Source organism: Apteryx rowi, unplaced genomic scaffold (assembly GCF_003343035.1).
Source record: "Apteryx rowi isolate R43461 unplaced genomic scaffold, aptRow1 scaffold_119, whole genome shotgun sequence".
NCBI lineage: Eukaryota > Metazoa > Chordata > Aves > Apterygiformes > Apterygidae > Apteryx > Apteryx rowi.
The window spans coordinates 1,602,196-1,620,652 of NW_020447408.1; the positions used below are offsets into that span (position 1 = coordinate 1,602,196).

Sequence of the window (18,457 nt, forward strand, 5' to 3'; positions counted from 1 at the left end):
GCACCTCCCATCCCTCGGGGTTTGCACAAAGAAGAAGATACCTCAGGATTGTGCTCACGGGCTCGGCGCCCGCGCGCCGCCGCCGCCGCGCCAAGCCTCCGGCAGGACTCCACTTTGCAGAAGCAAAAAAAACAAACAAAAAAGCAGCAGAAGAAACAAAGCAACACGATCCAGACCGAAACGCCTCCCTCCCTCGCCGGGTTTTGGGGTGGGGGGGGGTCTGGGTTTTCTTTTCATCTCTACCTACCTGCCACGCGGACCGCGGGCCGAGCCATCCCGGCGTTGCCGTCCTGTCCCGGCGTTGCCGTCCTGTCCCGGCGTTGCCGTCCTGTCCCGTCCCGGCTCAGCGCTGGGGCCGGGGCGGCCAGGTGGCCCCGATGTAGCACAACTCGGCCCTGCTCCCTCCTGGCCGCGGGCTGCCGGCCGTGCGGAACTGGGCTGGTGGCGAGGCCGGCTGCGCAAATGGACTTTGGTTTCTTTATCTCTTTTCCTTTTCCTTTTTTTTTTTTTTTTTTTCTTTTTCTTTTTCTTTTTCTTTTTCTTTTTCTTTTTCTTTTTCTTTTTCTTTTTCTTTCCTTTTTCTTTTACTTTCTCTTTTCCTTTTCCTTTTTTTTTTTTTTTTTTTTTTTGTTGTTTTTCTTTCGTTTGCTGTTGCTGGCGCCAGCGTGGTGGGTGCGAGGCCGCTCGGCAGCACGGCACCCGCTGTGGCGCGCCCGGCCCTGTCCCGGCATCAGCACTGGCTCGCTTAGCGTCTCCGCTCTGGGGACGGGGCGGGTGTTTTTTGGTTGTTTTGGTTGCAAATCGGCAGCGAAAGTCCTGTTTCTGGGGCACGGGGCAGGCAAGGGCAGCGGCTGCGGCCCAGCGCCCACCACTGCCCGCGGCCGCTCGCTGCCCCCGCCCTGGCGGGGAGAGGACAGTAATAAGCTATACAGAAGTATTAATTTATTGGAGGGGAAGGAAAAAAAAAAAAAAAAAACCCCCGCCCTGGCGGGGAGAGGACAGTAATAAGCTATACAGAAGTATTAATTTATTGGAGGGGAAGGAAAAAAAAAAAAAAAAAAAAAAAGATATAAAACAGATTTCCCCCACTCCCAAAATAATAAAAAGAATAAACTTTAACAAATATATATTTAAAAGATTTAAAAATATTAGCAATTATATATAAAGCAGTTTAAAAAAAAATCAAGAGAAACTGGATTTTAGCTTGAGAAAAACTATTAGATTATACTAAGCTGTGTGTCTTGTGGCAAACTCATTCTAAGAGTAGCACAAATATATACCTTTTATCTTGTTGGAAGGTACGTGCAAACAGTTCTGTTTGGATTTTTCTGTTCGAATTCAGTGTAACTTCTTTATTTTTACACAGTTAAGAACACAAAGGATGTGCCTTGTTTTATGGAGGTTTTTGTTAACTCTTATACTGAAGGTGTTTCATTTATTTTGGAGTGTCTTCAGGTTTTGATTTCTTTTTTCCTGGCATTTGTTTTGTGCGTGTGTGTGTGTGTGCGTGTGTGCGCGTGTCCGTGTGTGTGTGTGTGTGCGCCCGCGTGCGTGTGCGCCTGTGCGCCGGGGTGGTCTCGGGGCCGCACGGCTGTATAGTCATGTATAAACAGGAGTTGGAGTCTGGTTCAGTCGCTTGAGTTCTGATGAATGCATCTTCTTGCTTGTGGTTTCAAGACACAGTGTTGGTGTACTTTTCTTTTCTCGAGATGTACAGACTGGTCTCTCTCTCTCTCTCTCTCTCTCTCTCTCTCTCTCTCTCTTCCGTTGTGTTCGCTGATCCAGATGTGTTTGGCACAACTTTGAAATTTCTTTAAAAAAAACAAAAAAGACTTTAAAAATAACAAAAAAAAAAAAAAAAAAAAAAAAAAAAAAAAAAAAAAAAAAAAAAAATCACCCGCCTGAAAATATCTGTTCAAAAGAAAAAAAATATGTATCTTTAAAAAAAAAAAAATCCATAAAGTTCTACATGATGGATATATACATATATATTTTTTATGATTAAGTTATGGACTCTGTATTGTATCCCATCTGTCAAGCTATGCATCTTGGTGCTTTTCCCTGCTCTTCTGTGCTTAGATTTCACCTCTACTCGTCTTATTCTTCCTATTCTGAATAGTAGATGGCTCGTGGTGCTGTGAAGAAGTTTGCTCCTATACGAAGTCTGGCAACAAATATTTAAAGAAAAATAAAAAAAAAAATAAAACCCCGCCGGGCTGCCACCGCTGTTTGTGACCAAAACCTCAGAAGTGCCGGCCGTCGTGCACACCGGCCCCCTCCGCATGCCGGGGGCTGGCGGGCGGCGTGGGACCGGGCCGTGCCGGGRTGCGGAGCATCACTGCCCTGGGGTGCCGCTGCCCGGCCCCGCCRGCTCGGGCTGCGGGGAAGCTGCTGTGCCCACTGGAGCCCACCTCGGTGCCGGGTCCGCTTCGCCTCTCGCCACGCCGCGCGGTTCGGCTGTGGTCGGGGCCCGGGGGAYGCGGTGCTCCGGCCCTCTCCCGGCTGGCTGGGTCTCTCGGCGGCAGGAGCAGAGATGAACGTTGCCTCTCGGGGGCCGGCTTGCCCAGCTGCGCGCCCGGGGACACGTCAGGTCACTGCGGCAGTTGTTTCATAGTGTATCGATGAGAAAGACATCAATGCTACCCTGCTGTCTTATTACAGGAGGAGGTAAATCACTGAAATTAAAAAGCATGCAGGCAACCACCAGCCTCATTTTTCACAGCTGCTGCCACTGCCATCCCTCCAGGGCCTGGCAAGGAGGAGCTAAGCGCTGCTCTTGGCAGCAGCTCCGGGGTGGAAGGGCCCRGGGCTGGAGAGCAGGTGACTGCGGCAGGACGGGTGCTGGCAGCCAGCTCCCACCGAGGGCCTGCCACAGGGCCCGCAATAACTCACGCTGGCCGGGAACAACTCTTTCCACTTTTATTGTCAATGAAGAAATAATCAAATCTATATTACAATCTTAAAAACAGTAGAAAATGTGAGTAAAAATGCAACGGAGGCTTTTTCTCTTTAATGTGGAGACCATTATTACAGGGTGGTGAACAATGGACTTGTGTTACTCGATTTGAGAACTAGCTGTGGCGTAAAAATCGTACCTGGCTACTCAAGAAAACACCTCTTCCCAGATGGATCAGCCTGACATCTTGGCAGTAAAATTAAATACTAGAGACAGAAAGGGGTTGGGGACCCAACCCAGGGCAAGGCCTAACAGTTCTACCATTTACAAAGGGACCAGCATCCCAGCGCTCGTCCCCCTCGACAGGCCGGCTCCTGCCTGCGGCAAGCTGAACCATTCAGTCCCGCCGCTGGCCGAGGACCGCGCTGCTTTCGCACCAGCACTGCACGGGGCTGCACGTGGACTGGAGACCCRGCTTCGCAGCCAGCCCCTCGCTCCAGAGGATGCTCCCCACTTGTAGAGAGGAAGGGACACGGTGGAGAGGAAGGCCCAGCATCAGACCAGCTTCCTCTACAGTTTCAATTAAATATGGCAGATCTGAGGGACATCTTGGGATCCRCAGGCCAAAGCCGTCCTGGGAGCTGCCAGCCGGGGTCCCTGCGGGTGGGGAGACTGGCCAACGGGAGGCAGCAGGCAGTGGTCGTGCGGGCAGGAGCTGCAGCAGTTATTTCATAGTGGTGTTAGTCACCCAGCAGGCCAACGGAGGGGAGGAGTTTTTGGTCTTTCAGTGTGCAGGACTAGCGTGGCGCTCTCACTAGCACGTCCAGACCTGTGGAGGAGAGACAACAGGAACCCATGGCAGAGACGTACTGAGCAGCCCTGTGGGCTTCTCTTCATCAGCTGTGCAGATTCCCTGTGGGCTTTCAGCATCCACAACACCTTCTGTTAGGAGTTAAACCTTCCGCCCATTGAGAACCATGCCCATGATGTTTGCTCAAACCCAGCTCCTAACTCATTTAACACCCTAGTTCCAGGATTGGAAGAGACCGAACCATCAAGGAGAAGCCTGGGAAAACCAACCTTTACAGTGCTGTCCACGGCGCCGGAGAAGAGGCGGCCCCTGGAGACTGCGAGGGCAGTGACACTACCCTGGTGTCGCAGCAGAGTCTGAGTACAGATCATGTTGTCCATGCTCCACACCTACGGGCACAGAGGAGGCGTGAGCAAGCACCACGCTAAGTGAGAGGCACAGGGCTCTGGCACAAACCTGAGCACCAGGTGAGGAGGAGGATGCTGAGTGCCACCGGGTTCAATCCAGGTGACACTAATTGTATGCAAGGCCACGTGGCATGCACGGATAAGGATTCCCCATCATCCCGCTCCCTCTGGGCCACACGTTCTCCTAACAATGCCAAGGGCACAGACCTGGCTGGGTGCGTCCCCGGACACGTACCCTGAGAGACCGGTCATACGATGCACTGAAGACTTTGGTTTGATCCGGCGTGGAAATGACAGCGAGGGCATAGACCGTACCCACATGACCAGTCAGCGTGCGGACTTGTTCCTTTGTCTCTATATCCCAGACCTGAGGGTGGACAGCAAGGCTCAGAGATTGCACCGAGCTGCAGGCCACCAACTTCTCCTCTGAGAGGTGTGTCCACCTTGACCCACATCTCCGGGACGTGTGCTGCACACCCATGCTCTGGGTGTACCACAAAGAGGACTGGCAGGGCCAAGCCTCCCCACCTCCTYGACCCTCTCCCCCAGCCCCAGGCCAACAAGTGCATCAGACCCCACAGCCCTTACATGGATGAGGTTCTCATAGGTGCCACACACAATGTGGTGGTTTGTCACAGCGATGGAGTACACACTGCCTCCTGATGTCTGCAGCACGTGGACACACTCCAAGTTCCGGATGTCCCAGATCTGAAAGAGCCACCAGAGCAAAGGCAGGATGAGACCCATGCAGGGACCCCTCTCCAGGAGGGAGCTCCCTTGTTACGTTAACGCYGAGACTAAAAGAGAGCAGAGCCTCCTGGGTTGTCCTCATTGAGCAGTGAAACCTTTTTCTGCCTGTGGGTAGGGAATCAGTAACTTCTGCTACCAACAAACCAATCTTTCAACCAAGATCTGCAAAAGTGACAAGTCTATGAAGCTGGTGCCAGACCCTATCAGTGAGGGGGCAGCCTGGGTAAGTAATGGCTGCAGACTGCTCTCTGGCACATCAGCATGTGTTGGTGCCAAAAGCTGGATCAAATACAATAATCTCTTTCTTGGGAGAGCTGCAGAGTGAAGGGAAAGGAATTGTAAGAAGGAGCACAGGTTCTTTCAGGCAGGAGAAACTGAAGGTGTAGAAGGCTTCCCTCCAGAAGCCTTGGAGATATAATTTCAGAGCTAAGAAGCTATTCTCCAGTCATGTAGGGAGTTAGTTTGGCTCCATGTGTGCCCAGCTGACATCTTTAAGGACAAATCTGTCTAGCTGGGAATGTTCAGGACTGACTAGCAAAGTCCTGCTGTCTTATTTAGCTGCCCAACTTTAAACATCCAGGCTGAAAAAGTTGTGGAGATTRCATGCCTTGTGTGACTATACACACATGTGCACACACAAACCAGGCCTTGATAGCACTGGAAACGGATGCAGACAAATTARTAGGGATTTGTTAACACTGAGAAGGGAAGCTTCAGATTCTCCAGTGTCACCCAGATGCTGAGAGGTGAACTATTCATCAAAGCCTGAGCCAGCACAGATGAGAGCATTTCGGAAACCACACACAGATTTATGGTAACGCTGCAGCCAGACAGTGACCTTCTCCTCTTATCAGCAGGACTGTCAGTGCAGATAATGCTGCGGCAGCTGCAGAGGCAGCGCGAGAGGCGCCATGGCTGTGAGGCCGTGTTTATCTTAGCTAGCATCCCCCAGCAGCCGCACTCACAAGGACCAGCCAAAGCCCAGCCTTCGAGCCTGCAAAGATGCAGTCGCCTCAGTAAAATCTAGTGTGTCAGCAACACTACAGCAGTGCTCTCAAATCCTAGCAGCTGCCTTTTGTCCTGCACAACCAAACCATGCTGCAGGATAGAGACCTTTACAGGCACAGGGAGAGCCGATGGCTTACAATTGCCACCAGTCTGAGGGTCCCACCTTGATTGTTTGGTAAGATCCGCTGTAGAGATAGTTTTGAGAAGCCACCAGCGCTCGCACCCAGTGATTGAGACCTGTCAGTTCCTTTTTCAGCTTGAGYTCAGTACCCACGATATCCCAGACCTGTGGAAAGCACAAGCAGACACATGTGTGTGCGCACACAGAGGAGAGTCTCAGTGGGACTGGGCAGTGATGGTGCAGAACAGGCCAGACAACAGGCCAGCTCCGTGGGGCCAGGCCGCTGCCCACCTCTGCACAGAGCTAGCACAAAAGCTCACTAAGTGGAACCTTGCGCTGACTCTCCTGCCCCATGGGAATCAGCTGAACCCACTGGCTTGCAGATAAAACACACAATAACTGTGCTGAATAAGCATGTTCCCAGAGCGCCCGGGAGAGCTAGCTTGGAGCCTGCATCGCCACCTGCAGAGACCCTTCCTTAGCAGAGCCACGGGCTTGAAAACCTAAACCAAATCTGCACAGCAAAGAACTGCTCTGACGCTCCCACTTCCAGCGTAGAGCAGGGCTCCATTCCCACGGCTCCTGGAAAGCCCAGCCAAGCCCCCCAGCACGCAGGGGAAAGCCTGAAGGGTCTGATACCCCCATTCCAAACAGAGCTACTGACCTGCGCTGCTCAGCAGGCAAAAAGGGGCTGGGAATGACAAAAAAGAAAGGTCCCACCTTTTCCTATACAGTTCTGTCTCATTGCTCCTCCAGTCCCCAAACACTCTCTAGATAGCTGAACTACTCCAGGCTCCAGATAAAGAAAAGAGCATGCACCCTTTTACAAAAGGACAGTCCCATAAGCTGTCTCACCAGAAGCTGGAAGCAGAACCAAGGGAATCTGGCCAAGACTTTAAAGGGCAACTTGCAAAGCTGCTCCCTGATTTCCACATGCTTTAGGAAAAGAATGCAGATCCAAGATCCCTTGGAGGGGCTTTCAAAACAGGCAGCCTAAAGCTGCAGCCAATTCTGGACCCCAGGAACAATTCCCAATGGCCTGAGCAAGTCTGTCGGGAGCCCAAGGAAACACAAACCCAGGAATTGCCAACATACTCCATTTGCTGTCTCAGGTTTACAGACTTAGAAGAAGCAAGTTTTTTCACCCAGATCTCAGAACATCTCTGCCTTCAGCACTGAGCACTGGCTGAATTTCTGCAGTGCTGGCTTCTCTGTGTAGCTCAGGACAGTGTAATAACAAGGTCACCTACAGACCAAAATGCCATTTTCTTCCTGTCTGGGAACTGCTTCCTGAAAGCTTGTACCATCAGTCAACAACCAGATCAGCATGAGCCATCTCAGAGCTCTACCTTGATGGCTTTGAGAGAGCCGCTGAACAGCATGTTGTGCGAGGAGACCAAAGTGCAAACAGGATTGTCATGTGCTCGGATCGTGTTCACTTTCTGCAGGTTTTGAATATCCCAGACCTGCAAAGGAGGAGAACAGAGCCCATGAGGGGCAGGAGCAGGCCCCTTGTGATGGATCCCTCCCTGCTTGCTTCTGAAGGCAGGGAACACAAGCGAAACACAGAACAGGACAGGGCACATGTAGGGAGCCGCTGGCCTGGCCTGATTAGGACTGGCTACCCTTMCCCAGCCCACCCACCTCAGAGCACCCACTCCCATACAGGAGCYTGTAGGAAATCTAGCCTGTAGGAAACTCCCAAATCCAGCCCACGGGTAACTTGGCTGGAGGCAATGGACAAGGCGCACACAGGACATCATTCTTATTCCACCAGTAGCTGCAGAGCCTTACAGAAAAAGGTTGCAGGTCCCTGCTCTACAGCAGCCAGGGCTGGCCTGTAAATCTCACATCTCAACTCCTAGGCAGAGCAGGGGCGCAGGGTACTCACAATAATGGTGCAGTCAGCAGAGCCACTGTACAGCTTGTTCCTGTAATGTCACCACAAAACAAAAGGAGGTCAGTGAGGGAGAGCAAGGAGCGCAGGGTTTCAGCTTGTTCCCAAGCTCCATGCTGGGCGAGGAGCTGCAGTCCCACGGTCTCCCTGGGCCAAGGCTGAACACGCCAACCCCAGGAGTGGAGCTGGGGGCTCGYGGGGAGGCCAGGCCCGACTGGCCCTTCGAGCAGCAGGCCCAGCACCCCCAGGTGAGCAGGGAGGAAAACCAGAACAGGAAGCCAAAGAGAGCTGCACTTTGTAAATTTTTGAAGAGCAAAAAGGCAGGATGGGAGTTTCATGAAGAGGTTCATGAGGTCGGGGATTTTGTGAGCAGCTAGGCCTCCTATCCCCTCCACCCACATCCCAAAACATATGTACAATCCTGGTACATGCAGCACTACGGAGGGGAATTTTAAGGGCATGCTTAGGGGACTCCAGGGCTCTTCTTGTGGCCCCCTCTCTCGGGCAGGGGCAGGTGTCCGGCTCCACTCACCCTTGGATGCAGAGAGCCAGTACAATTCCATCGTGACCCTCCAAGGTCTTTTGGCACTTGTATGTGGTACAGGTATCCCACACCTAACAGGAAACACAAGTCAGCAGTGGATCACATGCCTGCACAGGAGAGCAGCTGGGGACCTGAGCAGGAAGCCAGCAAAGCCACAAAAGCACAGAAATGAGGAAACAGACTGTCATCTGGGCACCTGTTTTCCTGTCTCCCAGGCAGAGATAAGCATGTCTAGGAAAGGAAATTTACTGCAGAGGGTCAGGTTGAAGTTAACAAGTGACACTAAAGAGCAGCACACAGCAGCCCTCTCCAACATTGCCTTCCATAGCCCCAGGCCGAAACAGAACACGGCTGAACCAATGAAGCAGCTCCCGGGCTCCTGCTTTAGTAATTCACACCCTGCCCCTGGGGCTCAAATGGCTCAGCCACAGTCCCCTCTGCTACTGCAAAGTGTATCCCCATGGAGCATTCACAGCTCTCTCAAGAGAGAGAACGTGAGAATGTGGCTTGCTTGGCTGGGTGTAGGGTGTCCAGAGCAGCCAGGACAGTGGAGGAAGCTGTTTTCTTTCAATAAAATATACAATGTCCATCTTCTTCCATTTGTCTCCTGGTTCTTTCTCAAAAAAATTAAACCAAAGCTCTACCTCTGGCAGGGCTAGTCACAGCAGTCCCAGCACAGCTGGGGGCTGCACGGCTCCCCAGCTCAGCCAGCAGCCACCACTGTGACCAGCAGCCAACACAATGACATTGGGAACTATTATTTTGGTTGCACTGAAGCAGCACTATCAGTTTGAGTTACTGAAAACAGGACAAAGAAAAACAAACATGCCATAAAATGGAAAAAAAATTATCAGGAAAAAATATTTTTTCTAAGAAGATTTTTTAAAACAAGGGAAAATAAAAAAAAAAAAATCAGAAACTGAAATAGGCTGGGATGCCTTAGACACCAAGCAAAGCACAAACAAAGCAGCAGGAATGAGATTCTAATCAGGGCTTCACAAAAGCCACTGTTTGTCTCTTGATATCATTATCACATAATATTTCCTCACAGAGAAACTGAAAAATACTTTTTTGCCCAACTATAATCRCAAAAACTCATTTAAAATTACAGGAGAAACTTTGGGAAATGAAACCCCCTGAAACTGGAATGCAGCTTCTGTCCCACCTGGAGCACTTTTACAAACGCAAAAGACACACGGAAGAGGCAAAGCTCTTACCTTAATGGTTTTGTCTGAAGAGCCACTGAAGAGCAAGTCTCCTATGGAGTAAACGCACAAACACCACACAGGGCCCTGGTGCCCCACAAAGGTCCCCTTGCATTTGAAGATCTGCTGAGGGTCGTAGGCTAAGGAAATGAGAGGGCAGGTAAGAGTGGGAGAATGGTGCTGAGCCATGACATTGTGAGTTCTGAGAGGAGAGATCTCCCAGCACTGTCCTGGCAGGGCCACCTCGCACTTCTTATTGTTTTAGGCCAGGAGGAACCGTGAGACCCTTCCAGTCTGGCCACATGTCCCACCCTCATAGCTCACCCAGTTACCACTGCTTTGAGTCCCAGGACTAGTCTCCCTAATGCACCTCCGAGGCTGGACCTAGGGAGGCCAGAGATGCAGAACCCACCACTTCCCTTGACATCTCCTCCCAGCAGCTGATAACCCTGCAGCGCTGTGAGTTCCCCTTCAGCCACCGTTTCTGGCCAAATGTCTCCCACCAGTATTTTCTCCCTGCAGCAGTGGTGATCCTATAAACAAGTCACTGACGCACCCAGAGACAACTGGCRCTTTGCCCATCCATGACCGAGCCTAAAAGGGCTCACCAGGACATCACCCCAAAACAAGTCCAAGCAAAAGAAAACCGTGTGCATACTCACATCCTAGGATGCCCATGTTAAGTCGAGCATTTATGTGGGAAAGTTCATCCTGGAAGACAGAACAAGCTGCATGAGCTGCAGAGCCATCGAGATTAGCTTGCCCTCCTGGGCATGATTTTAACACTGTCCCCCTCCACTGCTGAAAACCCTCTTGCCTCTGGACAGGTCTCAATTCCCTGTGAAAGCCCTCCCTTAGCAGCCAACTTATTCTCTGATAGGAGGTACCAGGACAGAGGGGCCTCCTGCCGTAGGACTGCGTGTGTATATCCCACTGTCTTCTCCCTCCAGAGAGCATGGGGTTCTGACAGCATCTCATACCCTGACTAATCCCTTCAGTATTTAGGCAGGCACAGAAAAACCTTTCAGAAAATATTGTCCTTGCTCTGCCATTCAAAGGACCGCTAAAAATAATCAAATCAGTTTTGGGGGTGCTTGCTGATTTGGGCTCTTGAAGTCCACCTTTCTGGAGAAAAACTGGAAGGTCTTTTCATAGTCCCCTCCAGGGCCCAGTCCCTTCTGTGTCCATAGTGACCCTTTTCATTAGTGTGCCTAGGTAAGCCAGGGCTAGCTCCTTCTCATCAGTACATCTAGTGGGATGCAGTCCACCTGAACTCGAGGGGAACATCTATCCAACATCAGTGCTAGAATAATGTCCAAAATTAGGAGACATCTCTCACTCCCAGCTTGTTAGTTAATCTTCCTGCTTTCTCCACATGCAGAGAGAAGGACATGGTGTCCAGGGCTAATAYGAAGGGTACAGGAATGCCCAAGTTTTGGAGCAGAGGGCTCTCTCTTTACCACAGAGGTTCTTTGTTCTGGTTCTGCTGCTCCCAAGAGCAGCAACAGGCTGAGGAAAGGCAGCTGAACCAGTTAAGACACCTACCCAGATGCAGTGCCCAGAACGTGCTTGCTGAGCTGCCTTATGGAGCTCCACTAACTCAGCCTAGAGAAAACCTTCACATAGACCCCAGCTGCACTAAGAACAAACCAATACTACGATGAACAGAGCCAGCAAGGAGGGGAACCCCAAAGACTCCCCCCTGCCAGAGGAGAAACCTGGCCAGCAGCACAGCCAGCAGCTAACTCTGTGCGCAATCCCCGCTCAACGCAGGGGCCCATCTCCCTTCCCAGCTGGCCCAGGACTCACATTCAGCATGGAGGCGTCCCTGCGGAACTCCATCAGGTCCTCACTCAGCTTGCTCTGGTTCTCATCTAGCACATCTATGAGAGATGGACAGGCCCGTATTCACTGCAGAGTCAGTCAGGGAGCCCAGGGAAACAGGCAGAGGACACCTGCTGACACCCAACCTCTGAACAMGGAGGGAGCAGAACCCAATGGTGTTATCGGCAGGTAAAAGCGGGAAGGTGCTTGCTACTTGAAAGCAAATTGTACTTGGATGCTGAAGACCCAGCATATTTTAGAGGCAAGTGGGGGCTGGGCATGGCACAGGTGTCCAGAAAACATGCTAGCTCCAACACGTCTGCACTGCTAGCTGTTCTCACTCACTCATTTTTATGGGGGTCTGTGCACACGAACTTCACAGGAAAAAGCCACAGGAGAAGGGTAGTAGCTACCTGCTGACATTTCTAGGACTTGTCATATACTGAGGGATGAGGTCCAATGATGTCTAGGCAGCAGACAAGTCCATGGGACCCCTGCTTATTCCTCCCCAAGGAATATCTGAACCTCCTGAAATCTGCTCAGCACCAGTTTTAAACATGGAATGAATCCTGAAAGGCACTATCCTAATGAAGAGCTGCCCTGTCCCTACAGCTCTGATCACAGGGCTCGTCCGGGGCAGACTCACCAAATTTGAGCTCCAGGTTTTTCTCCAGCTGGTCGATCTTCTCTGAGAGCTTGCCCAGCATGGAGCGCAGGAAGGCAATTTCCTGGTCCTTCTGGGCCATTGCCACCTGCATCTCATGGAAGCGATCATCTGTCTGCTGCAGGAACTCCTTCAGCCCCTCGAACTTGCAAGTCTCCAAGTGGGTCTCATAGGTGTCCTGATTTCCTATGAATGTACACCTGCAAGGAGGGGAGGCAGACACTGGCTGAAGCAGGGCTCTTACTGGGAGAGCTTCATGCTCAGCTCACTCCTGAGAGGGAGGTCTGATGCCTGTGCAGATCCCCAGTTGTTCCACTCCTCTTAGGAGGAACAACGGTACTGTGGTTCACTGCCCTGCTGGGTGCAAGTAACTGCGGGGCAACACAGAGGCCAAGCAGCTGCCTTCCAGCTGGGGTGCTTGCCCAAAACTGAACTGTCTGTCCATCTGTCTAGGAAGTTGCAAGGAGCAGCAGATCTTGGGCAAGAGTCAAAACATCACATCACTCCATGGGCTTACTGGGAGTCCCATCCAAGAGCCATCAAAATCAGCGGAAAAACTGCAGCTGACCTCACAGGTGCTGGCTTGGGCCAGCAGCATGGCAAGGAGTCAAGGCTATTCTGTCAGGGCACGCCTTGCTCTACTTCTGCTGAGGCACGTCTTCCTGCAAGTCACCTTAGCTGTGCACCATGCAGAGAAGCCCCAGACTGGGCTGCACCTCTGCTTGGGCGACAATCAGCCCTCTAGGGCTGATCAGCACTTCCTTGTCCTGGAAGAAGGACTGAGCTCAAAGACAGTGCTTGCATTACTCTTGTACTCATCCTCTTCCTTGCGTGACTCCTGCCACATCCTTCCACTGGTCTGACTCTCCTCCAGCTGGTTCTTCTGCCTAGACACCTCACCCACCTCCTCTGTTGCCAGCAGGCTTTACAGCTGGGCAGCATGACCTACCTGCTCTTAACAAGAGGCTCAGAGGCTGCTTCTGTAATCCCTGCAAACCTGATTTCAGTCTCAGGCCAGTGCACAGCACTGGGTAGAGCTGCCCTTAGCCCGTGGGGCTATCCCAAAGCCATAATATCCAGAAAGCAGCCCAGAAATGAGCTCAAGGCATCTTTCCCACTATAAAGCACCAGCTCCTTACCCGTATTTGGAGTGGGGACATTTTATGTGTTCACACTCCTTGAGATGTGCCTCCAGATTCATTTTGAGGAGAGGTGGGCAGCTGGGGTTATTGGGGCAGCGAACCGGCCTGTAATCACAGCTGCTTTCATGATCTCTGTGCATGGAGAAAAGCAAAAGGAGGGAAAATCAGCAGCAAGCAAAAATTATTGGAAACGACACAGATCATCAGGAGAGGGACAAACCAACCCTGTGAGACTGTCAGGCAATCAAAACCCTTCTGCTCTAAGGTTGCAATTACAGCTTTAAATTCTCATTTGGCCAGAAGGTTGAGAGTAATAATAGGCCACATTTATGCAGGGAGCATCTACAGTACTTCTGCAGCTGATCAGCTGAGCCTCCAGACAGCTATGAACAACAGACAACGGCTGTGGGTAACAGGTAAGAGAGCAAATGCATTTAGGATGGGGAGGGAGTATTTCAGAAACCACATACCAGGATATAACTAGGATAACTCTTCTCTCACAGAAAGAATCACAAGGTCCCTTGACAAAGGCCACAGTGTTTCACCCCAGATGTGAGGTGGCTTCTTTCACAGAGTATCCCCTGTCCTGATGCTGAGACACTCAGGTAAGCTGTGAGCAGAGAACAGCATCCTTTTCCTGAGACCAGCACACCTGCCCCCATGCTAAGACTGAGACATAGTGGAAAGAATTGTCCCCTCAAGTCACCCTGCTCATTCCCACACCTGCGCATGCCCCAGAAGAGCACTTCTGGCAGAACCAGGGGAGCTGCACTGTCCCCAGGAGCCACAAGGCAGCACAGATATGAGAGCAGATTGCTGGCAGTGGAACCCCTTTCCCGGAGAGGCTGCCTGCTGGTAACAAGCCACTTACTTCCTGGCACTCAGTTTAATTGTAAACGGGCATCCACGGGGGTCCACCTCGAAGGCAGCGGGCTTGCTGCTGGCTGCAGCCCGGCAACCATATTTGCAGTGAATAAACAGCTCCCCGATCTGCTCAGCCACCGCAATGTTGTTAACCACTACGGTCAGTTTGGCATTGTCCACGGGGCACTTCTCTGCCAGGTGGGGAAGCAAAAGAAAAGGAGAGAGAGAGTCAGCAAGGGCTGAGACACTGCAGGAGCTTTTTAAAAAGTCTCTGTGCGGAGATTTTTTTTTTTTTTTTTTGCCTTTTCTGGCTAAGATGGCTAACTCTCAAACTGGTCACAATGAGACAAAGCATGAAYATTCACACAAGAGCTGCAAGCCACTAGCTGTGGTTTATGTTGGGGCATGTAGACAAGCTACAGTTTATGTTAATCCATGATAATTCAAGCTAATTGTCAATGAAAGAGGGCCACGCTAATTCAGACTACCTTGTACTTGCTGAAGTGCAAGAGTATTCACAGGCAGTGACCACAAATCAGTTGATGCCCCATAACCTGTTCCCCTATCCAAGCCTTGGGCTCAGCTCCACCACTGCCAACTGTGCACTGCAGGCCAGGGATGCTTCAATGAAGCTAGAAGCAAAGACACAAGCTTTGAGGGCAGGAGCAAAACTGAGCAACTCAGGATTGCAATTAAAAAGCCTTTTGCTACAAATCCCTCGGCTGGGACTGATGCAGCACAAGACAGTGACAGAGAAGTCAGCATGCAAAGCAGAGGGACCCCTCACATGTGAAAGACAAGCATTTTGAGGTAGAAAGAGCTGCTGTTTTGCCTGAGTGCTCAGGGAGCTTCCTCAGGGCTTGCTGCTCTGGTAATATGAATTACTTGGCTTTATGCTCAACAATGGCTTTCCAAGAGGGGCACAGGCTTGAGATTCTTGTGTCAAATAAAGTATTTTCATAGCACAGAGTCCAAACCAAAGAGGAGCTGGTTACGCCAGGCCAGCAGCCAGGTCAGCAGTCAGACACTTGGGCTCCACGAGGTTTCTGGAAGAGTTGGGTGAGCTAAAGCTGCTCTCCGTGCTGCTTCACACTGACTCAGTCTGTGGCCAGAGGGCTGGCACCAACAGCATGGGGGGGGAGGGGTTTGATGGGTCTCTGCCAAACACAGGCCCCCTGTTCCCTAGACAGGCAGCCACAGAAAGCTTTYATTCTGGATTCAGCTGTATTTGCATACCATTAGAGCTCAGAGTTTCTCACCTACCCATGCCCCAGGCCCTCATTACTGCAGCGGTAGCCTGAGACATATGGCTTGTTTAGGGCTTTCAGACATCTTTCTGCAGGTTTCTTTTTAAGAGAAAGCAAAGAAACACGAAAAAAACAGCATTTTGGAGCRTATCACACAAGAACAGTTCCATACTCACCAGATGTTAAGGCACATCTTCTACAAAATGTGTGCTGGGGAGACAAAGAGGAACAGCAGTGTCAGCCAACGATATCAGACAAACACTTCCCTGTGGCAAAGCACGGGCAAGGTGGGAGATGCCAAAACCCGTGACACAGGGGCCTCAGCAGCTATTCTGCCTGCTTTATAACTCGGCATGCCCTTGAGTCTGCATCACAGGACATAAACCAGCCTAGAGGGGAGAGCATTGCCCAGGCAGCTAAAAGTCCCACCCAGGACCTGTTCTTGAGAAATATTAAGGACATGCTTTGAAGCTTTGAGCGGTCTTCATTGTTCAGGATCAGGTACAAAACAGAGCCATGGACATGTTCTGCCACACTCTGATACTCCTGTCCTTGAAGTCTGCATGGGGTCTCCGCTTTAGTGCAGAAACTTGTTACTCCTCTCATTTCCCTGTGAAGCCTTCAAGAGCAAGAGTACCAGTCTGGCCTCTCCCTCTCCTTGGCCAGTCAGCCCATCACATATATTGCTGTGTAGCTCTTCTAACTTAGCTGAAGATGTCCTGCTGTGAGTGGATGGGACAGCTGGTTTGTAATCCCCATTAAATGCACTGTAAATCATGCTACTTTAAACACCTCTCTCTATTTCTATGCTTACAGCAGAAATGTATGGCAAAAGTAGCGATTTCAATCTAACATGCTAAGGAACATAAAGAAAGCAACAAAGGCTGCAGCATTTCACTGGTCCCAAACTTGCCCTGTGGATTCCCTGGAGCCTCCTCAGCTGTATTCCCCAGGGATGGGGCCAGAGCTTGGCAGCAGCGCTGGAAAGGCTGCAAGTCACTCTTTCAGAGCTGTTATCTGCAGCCCTGCTCATGCTGCCTTTTCCTGCCCTGCACAGCTGCATGGTGCTCTCTCCAGAGCTGCCAAGCCAGGGCTGCAAATGAAGCCAGTCTGTTTCCTGCAGCAGAATTTTTTTTCCCTTATTAACAGCAAATCTCAGCCTCTCCATGAAGAGCTGGTTACTGAAATGGTGGCAGAAGAACCACGCCAACTTCCAACACCTTTGGGTATAGCACTCCCAATGCAATAAACAATCCTGCTTTCTGCATTTGTTGCTACAGCTCCATCCTAGGAATTTGCAGCACTTTAGAAGCATCAGTGAGACAGTATCACAGAGCCATCTTTCTTCCCATGTAGCACAGAAGCAGGAATAATATACAGTTTCTATTAAAATCCTAATCAAATGGGATATAGAAGAATATTCATAATACTCTGTGCCTTTCACTAGAGGATCTCAAATCCCTTTCCAAGCATTAACTAAATTAAGCTTCAAGCCATTCTTGTTTTAAAGGAAACACTTTCTTCCCAACCAAAGAGCTGCTGTTTCTGGGCTGGAATTCGACAGCTGTTCCCAGGAGGTAATAGCATTCTGCAGAGCCCTTCAGGACAGGGAACAGAGAGTTGCAAACCTAGTTGAAGCAACACTAGGGAGAATGATTTAGCCCAGGATAAGGAGGCTGACAGTATATTAGCGCTCTCCTGGGAAAAGCAGCCCAGTTTTGAGCAAGCTCCAGTCTTTGCTGGYGAACTGCAGAGTGCCCTGCACATTCCACTACAGATCGGTTCCGAGCCGCCTTGAGGGAAGCCTAACACATCCCTGTCAGCATCTCTGCCTGCCACGCTAGCCCAGATCTCCCGGTCAAACACTGCCTCATGTTTGCTCACTCAGGCTGACAGTCACTGGGGACAGTCAGGGCCCTTGCTGTAAGTCACATAGGTCACCCGTGGAGCCCAAGCTCGTGATTTAGAAAAGCACTTCCTTACCCCACAGGTTGTGATGACTGGATCCTTAAACACACTGCAGCACAGTTGGCAGCACAGTTTCACAGAAGGTTGTTCAGCAAACACCAGTGGCTCCTGAAGAGGAGGAGAGAAAGGGACAGAGACAGCACAAGATTCAGTGCGGGGCCTCCCTCTACAAATGCAAGAGCCTCCAGCTCTGCACAGGGAACACAGCTCTCGAGTGGTGAGCGTGAAAGGGCACAGGGCACACTAAGACTTTCATTATCTCCAAATAAACTTTTGTCTGGATCTGCTGATTTCCAGTATGTAAGAGGCAGGGRACAAGTGAACTTGGGAATGGCTAGAGACCCTCAACTCATCACAAGTCAGGGGCTATTGGCATCTGGTAGGATCAGGATCCCTGACAGCAAACTGCACAGACCAATTTTTTTGCTAGAATGACTCAAGACACCAGAACTGTGGCAGCTGCACTGTCTGGCATGCTTTGCTTAGCTGGACTGAACAGTGTGTTCTTGAAAATGTCTCGGGTACTAAGCCTGAAGTTTAGAAGCAGTTTTAAAACAGTTTGCCCTTTTGTACTTTTGAAACGCCCCGAAGGGCTCTTTCATTCCCTTGTGGAGCAGAAACAACATTGCTTCTACCAAAATGGGCCCATATCTGCAGTTCTTTTTACCAACTAAGACTGCCGGAACACTGGCTCTGAGCACGACTTCCCCAAGAAGCCCAGCTCTCAGCTCCCCACTGGAGCAGGGCTCCGCATTTCGGAGCGTTCCAAATCAATCACTGCAGTTCAGTCTGCCTTTTCATCCTGTGCTGCTCTGAGTTCCTACCCATGAAATGCGCTTTTATCCCAGATCCGTGGCAAAATGCCTCCTGACCTTTTATGTGTCCAGTCTGGGGTTAGTCACTGGGTCACAAGCTAAGCTCTGCTTGAAAGTGTCCTCCCCCTACAAAGAGTCACATGTGGACAATTCCTTGCACCCTCCTGGGGTTTACAATTGCGTTGTTACAATTGTGTAAAGTTGTTAGAATTGTGTTGTTCTTGCTGTCTAGGGCTAGATTAGCAGCCTAAAGCTTTGCAACCCCCGACTGCTCTGCAACAGAGCCAGGGGGTT

The 18,457-nt window shown here is 50.8% G+C and overlaps 1 protein-coding gene across 8 annotated transcripts in view; it reads right to left on the reverse strand.

Moving 5' to 3' along the window:
* Window positions 1-2,905: 2,905 nt before the first annotated feature.
* Window positions 2,906-18,457, reverse strand: part of TRAF7 (TNF receptor associated factor 7) — a 37,916-nt gene continuing 22,364 nt past the window's right edge. For all 8 annotated transcript variants that reach the window (XM_026085713.1, XM_026085723.1, XM_026085687.1 and 5 more), the window contains 16 exons: window positions 17,364-17,456; window positions 15,557-15,590; window positions 14,141-14,324; window positions 13,267-13,401; window positions 12,110-12,327; window positions 11,449-11,522; window positions 10,302-10,350; window positions 9,652-9,779; window positions 8,423-8,505; window positions 7,885-7,924; window positions 7,343-7,459; window positions 6,036-6,158; window positions 4,703-4,822; window positions 4,350-4,481; window positions 3,977-4,096; window positions 2,906-3,725 (listed from right to left, as the gene is read on the reverse strand). In XM_026085713.1, coding sequence (XP_025941498.1) covers window positions 3,711-3,725; window positions 3,977-4,096; window positions 4,350-4,481; window positions 4,703-4,822; window positions 6,036-6,158; window positions 7,343-7,459; window positions 7,885-7,924; window positions 8,423-8,505; window positions 9,652-9,779; window positions 10,302-10,350; window positions 11,449-11,522; window positions 12,110-12,327; window positions 13,267-13,401; window positions 14,141-14,324; window positions 15,557-15,590; window positions 17,364-17,456 — 1,665 coding nt within the window. In that variant the 3' untranslated portion in view covers window positions 2,906-3,710. The remainder of the gene's footprint in view (window positions 3,726-3,976; window positions 4,097-4,349; window positions 4,482-4,702; window positions 4,823-6,035; window positions 6,159-7,342; window positions 7,460-7,884; window positions 7,925-8,422; window positions 8,506-9,651; window positions 9,780-10,301; window positions 10,351-11,448; window positions 11,523-12,109; window positions 12,328-13,266; window positions 13,402-14,140; window positions 14,325-15,556; window positions 15,591-17,363; window positions 17,457-18,457) is intronic.